At 33.3% G+C, this 13188-nt stretch overlaps 4 protein-coding genes across 4 annotated transcripts; all 4 read left to right on the forward strand.

The window, feature by feature from the left end:
* Positions 1-44: 44 nt before the first annotated feature.
* Positions 45-2650, forward strand: TRIADDRAFT_56819 (uncharacterized protein; the record flags this gene model as incomplete). The annotated part of the gene is made up of 2 exons (XM_002112582.1): positions 45-1628; positions 2615-2650. The coding sequence occupies 2 exons, from the start codon at positions 45-47 to the stop codon at positions 2648-2650; spliced, it is 1620 nt and encodes a 539-aa protein (XP_002112618.1).
* A 1742-nt stretch (positions 2651-4392) lies between these two features.
* TRIADDRAFT_56820 (uncharacterized protein) lies at positions 4393-4845 on the forward strand (the record flags this gene model as incomplete). The annotated part of the gene is made up of 1 exon (XM_002112583.1): positions 4393-4845. One exon carries the CDS (start codon positions 4393-4395, stop codon positions 4843-4845), a length of 453 nt encoding a protein of 150 aa, XP_002112619.1.
* Positions 4846-5398: 553 nt separating this feature from the next.
* Positions 5399-7978, forward strand: TRIADDRAFT_56821 (uncharacterized protein; the record flags this gene model as incomplete). The annotated part of the gene is made up of 2 exons (XM_002112584.1): positions 5399-5944; positions 6728-7978. 2 exons carry the CDS (start codon positions 5399-5401, stop codon positions 7976-7978), a joined length of 1797 nt encoding a protein of 598 aa, XP_002112620.1.
* Positions 7979-9297: 1319 nt separating this feature from the next.
* On the forward strand, positions 9298-12516 carry TRIADDRAFT_56822 (uncharacterized protein; the record flags this gene model as incomplete). The annotated part of the gene is made up of 8 exons (XM_002112585.1): positions 9298-9399; positions 10571-10653; positions 11038-11127; positions 11382-11449; positions 11605-11639; positions 11804-11905; positions 12130-12224; positions 12324-12516. The coding sequence occupies 8 exons, from the start codon at positions 9298-9300 to the stop codon at positions 12514-12516; spliced, it is 768 nt and encodes a 255-aa protein (XP_002112621.1).
* Positions 12517-13188: the final 672 nt, after the last annotated feature.

The following is a 13188-nucleotide window of genomic DNA, read 5'->3' on the forward strand; positions in this document are numbered from 1 at the left end:
GATTGTGTTTATAAGAACCAGTGTATTTTGACAACTGATATCAAATGCAGAATCAAAAATTCAAAGCAAGACCAGTCTTACAAATGCCATCGTTAATTAAATTACCCTATGAGTTGTTGCAACTTATCCTTTCTCACCTTACTTTACGTAATTTAGCTGCATTAAGTAGAACATGCAAAGAATTGCACAATTTGATAATGTCAGATTATACTTGGCAAAATCTAGTTCATCAAGACTTAACATGTAGTCCCAATCTCTTATTAGGAGAGAATTACTACTTTTTCTACAAGAGAATGTATATTGGCCATGTTGAAATGGTTAAAACCTACCTAGGTGATGATAATCAATACTGCAAATCCATTAGGTCATTGTGTACGAAATGTAATCCTGACGAATTCTCCGGATGGAAGTTAATCAGCTACAGCTATAAGATGTATTTACGAATGCCAACGCTATCAGAAGGTTTACTATTTGCGGCGCGCAATGGCTTAGAGCAATTTGGCCGCCGTATTCTTCATCAGTTTCGACGAACTTGGCATAATTATACCTCTGCATGTAGCAATTACGATAATCCCATTAAGATTGCAGCATTGATTGCCATTATTCATGACCATATTCACTTCGTATGGATGCTAGAAGCTCATGCAAGTCCGCGCCTATGGTGTCCGACTACTTTAATTAGTACCAGTGAGCAGAAATTATTTTACAAAGCTCTACTATCTCCGTACAGGACATGCCGATGTATGCTAAATCTAATTAAACCCGAGCGCATACCGCCACTCAACGCAGCGTATAATAACGATATGACTAAGTTGCAACAATTAATATCATTAAGGGGCATTAAAAGCGTCAACAAGAAAGATCGCCATGATTGCAACCTGTTACAATATTGTGTAATCTTCCAATTTAATGACAGCATTAAAATACTCATAGATCATGGCGCATCAATCAACGATGAATTTTCAAATCCTGCGATCAGCCTTTTAGAGATGATTATAATCAAACAAAATATAAAATGTTTTCAATGGTTTATTCATGATGGAAATGTTCAGCTATGCATTAAATTATCCATTCAACATACTTTTATTGACGGAATTCATTACTTGTATCGACTTTATAATCAAGAAGAAATGAAAATTATGATCCGAGAAGAAGTCTATCTTCAACTTGAAGCGATATTGAAAGATACTAAAAGCGAATATTACTGCCAATTTCTACTTGCTCACCTGGATCATTGCGATTTTTTGGATTTAATGACTATTATAAAATTGGTGCCCTACCTGAAAATAGATCAATCAACCATAACAGAATTTTATAACAACAACGCGAGCCTGTCTTTAATTTGTATGCTTAGCCGTTCTGATTTAACACCAATTCAAATAGCAAAGTCTTTACCCTACTTTGACCTTTTGCAAATAATTTTATTGCTTGCTGATAAATCACTTGATGATGATATGATCATGCTACAAAGAATATTTATCAATATAATTGATACAAGATGTCGAATTATCCTTACAGATAATCGTATGCAAACTCGCTATGATCGAGTAATTAATTATTATTTACAGTATTTGTCTGATCACAATGTCGGAATTAATCCAGCACAAATTGTTGGAAAATATAGGCTGGTATAGCATTGTATAGAATTAACAATATACATATCTATCTAAATTATTTAACTTTGGTAGCAGTATAATTAGCTAGAAGTTAGCAATTAAGTATGAGTGATACACACTTAGATTATAATTAACCAATTATAAAACGAACATCGCTTAATTCTCCTTCTTTGCCTATACAAGTCAGTGTGATCTATTACGCAACAAAAAAAATATTATGCCATAAAGTAAAACTATCAATCTATACACCATAAGTTGTCTTATGCATAACGATGGTATAATTCTAATTAGTTTATTGGCTGCTCGTAAAGTCAATTTAACTAAATTTTAAATTTCAAAATATTATATTTGATATAATGGAATAAATTGAACAATAAAGATGCTGATAGTAGCCCAAATGTGTCGCTAACTAGTTCGTATTTCCTCTTTGTCAAGCTAAGGATTATCTAAAAATTAAAATATTTTGCTTACATAATCATATCTAAGCAGCAAATACTATACATACTATAAGCGTCACAAAAAATACAATAATTATTTGATTCTAAGTTTAAGTATACCAAAGTCACATTGGCTATCGAAATATTACTCAATCCTGGATAATCCAATAGCAATGATAAATATTAGTATAACTATATTGCCTGCGTTGCGATTCAAAATTGTTTTATATCACGGTCAATGAGTACTGTACGACAAAAAGTATCATGTGGTATGAATTTCTTGAAATTTATAATTATACAGTACATCAAGTATTCAGATTGAATAAATTTCTTTCTTGGGTTTTTAATTTACAACATGAATCATACCAAAAATTTCACTTTAGCTGCTTGGTTTTGGAATTAATGTGCAAAGCATTCATTAGCCATTCCACTTTGGAAGTTGTCTTTTAGGTCATCAACTATATAATGTTTTTGCAATTTAACGTATTAGCAGTCTTGTAGTAATAGTAGTATGATTAAGATAATTCTATTCCATGAGCAAATTTTTCTTATATCCTGTAGATAAATGAAGATTATGAAGTTAATAAGATTAACTGAGGGAGTGCCAGCATTCTTTGTGAGGTAATTGCCAATAAGATAGAAAGGCCTGTAAATGTGTCAAATAGAATTTTCAGCGAAACGGCAAAGTACTTTCTTACTGTGCCAATATGAAATTTTTAAATGGAGGAGTACTGTTGTCAGAAGTTGATAAGTAAACTAAAAATTAGCCACTGTATTTAGCAACTAGCAAATAAATTTAAAATATTATTAAAAGTTTATGATCTCTAACTTATCTTTTAACGTACTAGCTACCAGTGCAAAACTATCAACTTTCGTCTGCAAATTGTAATCTCGGTTGCATGGTAATCCTAAACATTCATAACAGAATCGTTCTTTTTTTTACGACTATCAGTTTGACTAAAAACCTATGGGCAAGTGTCGATGATACTGTCTGTATATTGTAGAAACGAGAAGATGAAATGTACGAAAAAGACATTTTTGGACACTATGTTAAAGCAAAAATAGCAAATTTTTGTCAAGTTGACTGAAGCATGAACTTTTGCTCCCTGAAATAACATCAGATTCAGATGATGCACTCTTCTTCATGTGAAATGCTTGCTTTCCGTACATTTTCTGAAAGTGTACTGTACCTGTTTGCTATATATAAAGATTTAAATAAAATTTAGCTAATTTGATATAACAGAAAGCCATCCATAAAGCTTTAGATTGGCATAACTGTAAATAAATTTGCTCTATGATCGGAGCTTAGCGACACTGATGCGATCCAAATTTTGTGGTAGCGCGGTTTACTGACAGAATTCCTTTTATTTATCTTCCTATTCGATTTTAACAAGATTAGTGCAACTAAGTAATTATGGAATTGGTATGTTACCATCAAATACAATTTAAATCTTTAAAATAGCTGCAATTAAAAAATTTATTCCGCTTCAAGAAAAGCTTACGGTACTATTATTCTAGAAGATTAGTCGGCTTGTGGTAAATATACTATCAGAAAATTGTTTCCTGACCCAGGTATTAACATAGAAAATGTGAGATCGATTGGTACTAATTTGATTGCGATTACAATTCAGAGAGGTTATCCTTGTGGCTCCGAAATTGATATATCACCTTATTCGCTGATTTAATTTTTTTAACAGATGGATGGAGGAAATTTTTAATCGTGATAAATTCTAAATTTTCCTCTCAAAGACATAGAATTTCTGTGTATCGCGCTTAGACTGTCGATACTTCTAACCATTTTAGTGCTAGAGAAACTAGTTTATTGCAACAGCCATATAGTTCTTCTCTTATTATTACAATTTCTCTGCTTGATGCTTGATGTTTATCAATGGATAGGACTGTCATTGACAGAGTAAACAAATTCATGACTGGTAGGAAAATTAAATACGGACAACATTAATAAAACCAAGGCTAAATTCTCATATGTTACAGTATAACGGTGAATAGCCAGAAAAGTTTCTAAATTTATACGTGTATTTGTGCGTGATTGCGTATTCATTCCCTTAATATGGTCGATTAAGGTAGTTTACATCTGCATTCTTAATCGTTATTATGACAAGGCAGTCAAGGCAAAGGCAATTTAAAGTGATTTTGGTAACATCTACGTTGAATTTGCTTCCAACGATCTCGAACTAGAAAAATTTTATATATATATATCATCATAAATTTATTCCATCGTTAGTGTTCCAAGAGATTTAGGATTATTTGCCTAGACTACACAAGTCATTAAGACAAGAATCTGTAAGGTAATACCTAATCTTTCAGAAATTTTAAAAGAAATGGCAGAAGAGACAAGTTTAAGCCAAGCCGATTCAGATCAAACATTCAAAATCGATCGAATGGGAAAATTTAGACGACCCATCCGATATCGGCCAGGCAAATCTTACTCAGCTAATAACGATAAAACAAATGTAGTGAGAAATTTGGAAGCTACAGAGGATCTATCTCAAAACCATGCTGTTAACCATGATACAAGAAAAGAAAATCAATCTATTTCGAGGCAATTACTGTATGAATGTGACGAAATGATGATCGATTATTTTATGGATGGAGATTATATCGCACGGCAACTTCAAGAGGTAAAATTACAATGTCGTCGAGATATTATGACGGAATTCGACAACACCTTTGCCAATGTAATTCATCATCTGGAAAATAAAACGAAACAGTCTGTTTCTCGAACACCGTTAATTGAAAATAAAACCATCATTCGTGCTTTTAAACGTACTTAAGTCTCTATTTCAGCAGTTTACTATTATCTACGCTTTAATTTGTGATATGAATTACTCGCACCTTTATTCCTGTTATTAATAATGAAATTTAGTGAGCGTTTAGCATGTCCGTTTGATCAACCTGTTAAAATTGATCATATAATACCATCTTATTGTCGCTTTTTGACGTATATAGTAAATGTTAATGATGTCAAAGAGCCTTTTTCGTCACATAAAATATTGTATCCAATAGTTTTAATTGGTGACAAGCTATTCAATTTACCTGATCATATTTAAACTGCTCCGATTATTAAATCACTAAATTTAGATGCTCTTTAGAATGGAAAGTACTAGTTGATTGATAGCGTCTCAAACACTTCTCTTAAAGTTTTCAAAGGATTAACACATTTGATTAAGGATTTATTTCGAGAATTACTCAGTTACGATTGAGAATCAAATGGTATATAAGAAAGTCAGAAGGCATCTATCGATCAGTTAAGACTAATTTGCTTATCAACGTAGTAAATCTTCTGTTAAAAATTGTCATAAAGAAGTTTAACACTGCTAATTTACTATGGATAAAAGCGCCGAGAAAATAGTGACTGGTTCTCCTCTTTCAGCTATTGTTGTAGAGAATAGAGAGAATGTCAGCAAGGAAAAAGTAGATATTATTCAAAAGTCCGAAGACATTGCTAGCGAAAATGATACAGTAGATGAGCATAGCAGTAATTCCAATGATAGTAAATCTGACAATAATGATGAAGATCATGACGTAAAACATGAGAAAGATGCTAAGAATAATGCCAGTGCTGATCCTGAATATTTTATGAAGGAAAGATCTGCTTTGGATGATCAGACTGTAACATCAACTTCAGCGACTGAAGATGAAAGTAAAGAAAAGTATGAACAGGATCCATTAAAGCATGAAAGCATTGCCCATAACCATAGCGGTAGCAGCAAGAAATCATCTAGCGACGATGATAGTATACCCCTGAGCGATGATATTGTAACTACCAGTGTATCCAATGATAGTGATGACAATGCTTCGGAGTTGCTTGTTAGCACACCACGAAAGAGGAATGATATAGCAGAATCGGAAGAAAATCATGAAGTAAAAAAGGTGTGATTGATAATTGATAAATTAACGCTGCAATTATGTTATGTACAATATTTATTCATAGCCTGCATTTAGAAAGTTAACGCTATATCTGATCAAGACCTTCTTCTGTAAAATTTTATATTTAAACTCGTGATTTGGTTAGCCGGTAAAATTTTTTTTGAGATCTACATTCTATGCAACCGCAATGAATATTTTTTATTACCGATTATTAATAAGGAATCTCTCTATTAGCAAGCCAACTTATTTGCATAGATGAATTTTCATATTTTTATAAATGCAACAACAGGCACTAGAATTCCTTTTATTATATAGCCATACAATAATGCATATGATATTGGGTTAATTGCAACAATATAAGTGTTAGTAATGTAGATTGATTATTCGTAAAGATCGCTCTTAAATTAGCACAATCGTTGCAGTCATAAAATTTTAGTTGTAGCTTAGTCATACCTTCATTTATACAATATTTGCTTATTCAGATTGTAGTAACATAAGCGTGAGTTAGACATTAAAAATGATTTAATGGATAGGCCACGTTGATAGTATGGTTAATGATTAAGTACTGCTAACATTCAATTTAAAGCAGTAGTGATACCTCATTTACAAATTTATAAAAATATAAAAATTGTAATGATTGGAGATCATAGAGTAAACTTTGTTGCAATTTTATTTTAAGTTGCAGTGGAATAATTTTATTGGTAATAATAGTACCAGGTCCAGCTTAACCATTGATAATATAAAATCATAAAGGCTAGCTTCTAATGTTGCTTGTTTACGTATTAGATGAAAAAGGATTCGGAAGATCAGGACTGCTTAGTAAAGGAAGGATATCCAAGAAAATTTAATACCGCGAAACGGAAACATAAGAAGTCTTGTTTAATCAACAGTAAATCGTCATCCTTTTGGTATCCAATTCCTAGCAAGTATTTAGTAATCACTGGGGCTAAAAAAGATACCTTGATAACATTACGCAAATGTTCTAAGCATTCTGTAAGACAAAAGCAAGTTCCATATCGATTGCAAACTATTGACTCTAGTTTAAATCGGACGCCCGCTGGTACATGTTTTAAAAAACTCTTCGAGATGATATTTACTCATGGACAAATCACTGGTACAAAAGATTTGCAAGCCATCTTACGGTTTGGATTTTGCTATATACGCAAAAGCGACATGATTAAGAAGAGGATAAAAGAACGAACTAATTCATCTGATAAATCACTCTATTTTACTGCATCAGATATATTATACGCCATTAATGGTTTATTACCTTATTCAATGCATGAAGGTACCTTACCGAATAGATTGCAGCGTACCATTGAACATATCTTCTACAATCAATTGTCGAAAGACTATCGTTCACAGCTAGATTGTCTTGTTAAAAAGCGAAATTTAATAATTATACAAGATCTGGATACGGATTGTGACGAAGTTGTCACTTATGAGATCAAATATAAGGATGATTCGAAAGTATATATTTTCTCCGAAGAAAATGATTATGTCACAGCTGAAGAGAACTTAATCCAGTCTCCTTTATGTATCGATTTAGTAAGAGGTAATAATTCTAATTTTGATTTACGCTATGAATTAAATCGTATCAAAACAACGTCGAATTTGCAAGAGAAACCTTACAAGGTTATATCAGAACTTAATCAGGGCCACTTTAAGTTCAAAAATGAATGCATCAAAATTAAGAAGAAGTATTGCAACAAGATTGAAAGTTTTAAAAAAGTGATTACAAAACGTTATACCAGCTCTGAAAGGACTATAAATAAAACAGTCAGTAATCCATTGTGGAAATGTTGTACCTATGTTGATAAGCAAGTCCATGAATATCATCATTTTGATGTACGTCAAAGGATTTTCAATAACAAGAATGTATATCTTGAGGCTCATTTTGAATTTAATGCTGAAGATTGGTATCAGCCAAGTAATGGAAAGTTATGTGATTCTGTAGTAAGTAACTTTTATAAATTTGGTCCTGAAGTTGTCTCGGTGTGGAAGGATAGTAATCATCGTTTCAGAATAGCTTGTTGACAATATAAGATTACTGAGTGGAAGGAATTTGCTGAAATTATTTCTAGTCATAGGTATATTAAGTTCACGTATCTTCGTTTTTTATGATTACAAAAACACCTAGTTCACTAGTGCCTTGAGTAAATTTCTATATACCAACTTGGATCAATGACTATTAACTGTAAGCAATCAACAGGTATACAGGATTGATATTGTGTCAACGGTAATTTACTTTTACTTCCTGTTTTATATTCGATATATTGAACTGCAGTCTGTTTTCGTTAAGCCCTTATGTGTCTGTATCTTTCAATTTACCGTTCAATTAAATTGTATTTAAAGTGGAAAAATATGGTATTGTCAAATGGCAGTCGATAGATTGATCTCATTCATGCTAGCAATTTTGTATCCATTTCGCTAAGGTAATAAAAAATAATAAATGTCCATATCAACATGAAGATATTTATTGACATAATATGATGTAAAATTAGCTATAAATGAATAAATAGACGTAGGTTATGGTAGATGCTCGGATGTTCTGAACCTAATCAAGTAATAGATGTTCAATAGTGGATTAGCAGTGGGGACTCTGCAATGCGGAGTCGTCATGACAATGATTGCGGCCATCTGCTATACCGCTCAATTGTGCAATCTTGGTTTTTGGACTTGTTTGAGTACAGTAATCGCAGACGGCCTGACCCATATCCAATTTTGTAGAGTCCGCTTGCCGAGATTACCGCAATCACAAGTGCAAGTGGCTTACTTTGCTGGCATTTAGTGTAGTTTTGAACCTAGATCACTTGTATATTAATCACAAACTTTGGAAAGTAATATTATGCGGAATCATTAAATCAGCTTCTCCTTGATGACTAGGGCAATTTCAGGCCAGAGGGGTTTTTTTTTTTTTTTTTGCCTCTTGGGCTTTGGCTTCCGTCCTTTGTACTGTACTTCTGCAGTGTATGGTACTGTAAAAAGGTGGAGGAAAGTACTGTACAGTACAGTACAATATGGTAATGTACTACAGTACCGAGTACTGTATACTGTACAGCAAAGTACTGTAAGGCAAGTGATTCTTTTTAGACGGATATTACAGTCCTTCAATCCTGGACCAGTGATTTCCATTTGTGGAAGTTGTTGTCAGTCCACGTTATTCTCGTTTCTCCACTGCTGTAAAAACTCCTTGTTAACTGATATTGGAAGCTATTTCAGCGATCACTAGGACAACATATACTCGTATGTTTTAATATACAGTAAAATTGAGAATTGGAGCCATTATTTCAATCATCATTGGGTAGAAAGAGTTTGCATTAGCGTTGCTCCTGCTATGCACCACCTATCAATCAATGGCCAGTGGAAGCAGGATACCTTGCAGGTTTGAGGTTGGCGATAGTGTATTATGTTTCGAGCCCGACCCGACAAAGGCTAGAATTTTGTATGAGTCCAAGGTATGCGATTAGATATCAATAGGAATAATTACAATCAATTGAAAGTTGTTTTGAATCTTGAACGATAATATCCAACGGCTGACTACTGCTGTTAGATTAGTTGCTTTTTAGATTGTTCGTATTACTGATACAGTTCTACTTCTATCGGTGTGCATACTACAGTACAACGACATTGAACCTTGTATTTTATTCATTAATGGATTGATACCAATACAATCATAACATTCATGCATGCAATACATTGAAGCTCGTGTTTAGACATGGTTTGCTACTTCACTGAGCACGAAAGGCTATCCAGTATACGCGTATATACAGTATATACATACTGTACAACTCGTCCTTGTACAGTGTTATCGTGATGGCCAGGGTAGTTGCCTCAACTTTGTTAACATTTTCAAACTTGTAATTGACGCCTAGACGTCCGCAATACGTGCTCCAATTGTGTTATCGTGGATATCTATAGGTTTCTTACTGGCGTGCTTTGCTCTCTTCAACGGTGAAAAGAAACACGCCAATTTTTATTTTATTACTCTGTAGTCATCGTTGTAAATGATCGTGCATCGGCATGTTGTTCTTGTTACGTCGCGTAGTCACTTTGTATGAAACGCAATGATGCAGACTTTGAGTCAGTTGTGTACCATGACTGCAGTCAGCCTATTGGCGCCCTTTACACACTACGCACAAGTGGTTTGCCTCATACTGCACACTAGTACACAGTGAAAGACAAAAGCCCATTATTGCATTGACCTTAAAAGAAGAGTGTCGTTGCTGCATCTGAAGTACAGTACAGTCAGGTACCAGTGAGAGACCAGCACTCTGTCACGGTGCTCTTTCGATACCCTTACGGAACGGAATGGAATGTTTACTATTGGACGCAATACGGTACAGTACGTTCACGGTCTGAATGTACTGTACACTGTACACTGTACAGTATTCAAGATCTTGTGAGCCAGTCTAAAATTGTCGCTCGGCTCAAATCTGACTAAATGACTGATTTGACATCAATTCTTCAACAGTATAATAATTTTAATTTGGAAGCATTTTCGCCACAGTAAAGTGACATAATTAGACAAATCTGAAGTTACTATCAATGGCATTCTAATTCTTGACTGTACGATAGGTTATCATTTTTCTTTATAAAGCCTTTCAATTGTATCTTGTATTTTTACAGGTAACCAATGTCGATTTCATTAAAGATGAATCTGGAAAGAAGACGCCACACTACCGCATCCATTTTAAGGGATGGAGTCACAGGTAATCATTACTAGCACTGGTTACGCTATACAATTGAAGCTTAAAACCGTTAGAATAGCTTAAAAATTACAGCTATTGCAGTACTGGGTACTTTTAGCATAAACACGCAGTTACCTTCTGTTTACTACCTTGCAGTATCCTTACTGTTATCTTTCTATATCATAAATCGTAGAGTATTTCCTCTAATACTCACATAGACCTACAATGTCGACTTCTTTTATTATCATACTGAAACTTTGTGCAGTAGTCCAAGAATGCTAATATTATAAGATAAACGGTGTAGAGCATACACACGATATCATCCCGTATCATGATTCGTGCAAGCTGTATAAAATAATGAAGATGGTGCTGTTTTATTTATCTTAAACAATATTATATCTGTAGCTGGGACAGATGGGTATCAGAGACCAATATTTTAGAATATAATCAAGAAAATTTACGGTTTCAAGCGGAACTTCAAAAAAAATTTACAAAGTAAGGAAAATCCCTTATTTGTTTATGTAACTTGCTGACTGTTATTGCTAAATTTCTTACGCACATGTTTCCACTAAAGTGGTTATACGGAAGTAATCTTACTTGTTATAATTCCGATTAAATCACTACAAGTATTGCATACAATGATTGAAATATGAATGCTATACTTATTGTTGTTGAGATATTCTCATGCAAGTATACCTTGCGAATCGATGCTACTTTTTTACACGCCAATAAATATTTGATTGTGACAGGAAAAAGAATGGCCGAACAAAACATTCGCAAGATAAAGACAAGCGCAATGAAAGTATCCGTATATCTGGTAGGTTTTATGAATTAATTTGCGTATATGTCGATACTGTAACACTGTCAATAAATTATATTTGACGTCGTTGTGAGTAACATACTCGCAAAGGCTTATGATATTATACATTTACCATAAATTAGAACTGAATAATGTATTTTTTGATATGTAAGATGACGATTCGGAGAGTGTTAGGTCCCCAGCTTTGGTAAGAATCTTTGAAATTTGTTTTCATGAATAAAATCTATGACTTAATGATACTAACATTATTAGTAAATGATACCTGTGTTAGGCTTTTCTACAATAACGTCATTCATTAAATATAGGAAATTAATGAGAATGTAGCTTATTGGCATTTTGATCTCGTTACAGATTGAGAATAATGGGCTATTCAGTTATGCTGACATAGAATTAAACATTCGCTTAAAGATGGAGTTAGAAAATGACTGCATTCGTGTGAAACGCAAAAACTTGGTAATAATAAAAATTTTTTAGGTTATTTTGACTATTTGAATTTATAATCTTTAAATACGGTATGTAGTTAATAAAAGTGCAACATTTTATTAAACTAACTGTGGATCAATAATGCTAGTACTGTACAATCAACTCAGTATTAATATCATTGTAAAGAACATAATGAAGAATGTTGTTCCGTAATTTATTTAGTGAGTATTTTGTAATCTTTTACTCGATTGTAGCTTGTAAGATTACCTAAGAGTCCGAACGTGTTAGACATTCTTAAGAGCTATTATGAACATGCAGAGACTTCCTTAATGGAAGGAGATAAGAATGGGTACAGTATTATCATGATAGTATCACATCCCATAGTAAGTGCTTTATTGCACCATGATGTTGTAATACTAACAATTCTTTTCGAACTTTTTATCCGCAGTCATAACATCTTACGAGAAATTTTAGAAGGAATTCGAATTTATTTCGATTTTACCCTTCCGACATTACTTTTATATAACTGTGAGAAAATTCAGTATAAACAGATACAAAGTATCATGACGGGAAGCAACGTTATTGCACCCACCTTAAAAAATGGCTCCTTTCAATCGCATTCTTCACCATGTATGAGTTAAGGATAATGATACTACTTACTGAACAGAAGTGCCCTAGTTTAATACTTGAAACTAACCGTCGTGTCATTTTTACGTCACTTAGCGTATGACGAAGAAGAAATGTCGACTTTCTTAAGCCTAGCATCTGCGAAAATTGCTAATAAATATGATTTGACGTTGTTACCTTGCCAAGTTTATGGTGTCGAGCATCTTTTACGCCTTTTCGGTGCGTATTTAATTACGGGATTGTTTTTTGGGATGGTCAGCATATCAGGCTACAATTACTTCTATTCATTTAATTATGCTAAAGAGAAGTTATTACAAATTATAAAACCTTAAAAATTTTTCAAATTTCTTTTTTAATCGGAATAGTTAAATTGCCGCAACTGTTATCTAAGAATGAGTTAACGACTGTAAAAGTTTCCATTCTGGCCTATTATTTAACGGACTTTTTCAAGTAATTCATTTCACCTTTTAAAGTATTTTCTTAATTCTTCCTAGTAGTGAAATTCATGTATTTTTAGCAATTTTTAAATGTTTATGCAAAGGAAAAACAAGTTGTTTGCAAAACATTTAGTGATGTCTTGCATACTTTCTACAGCTATTTGTCAACTAGGGACGATTTGTTCAATGAAGAGAATTATCAAGAAAGAATCTCGAACTGCTTTGTGGAGGCTCTTCCATGATGGTGCA

This window comes from Trichoplax adhaerens, genomic scaffold, assembly GCF_000150275.1.
Source record: "Trichoplax adhaerens TRIADscaffold_5 genomic scaffold, whole genome shotgun sequence".
In the NCBI taxonomy this organism is placed as follows: Eukaryota; Metazoa; Placozoa; class Uniplacotomia; order Trichoplacea; family Trichoplacidae; genus Trichoplax; species Trichoplax adhaerens.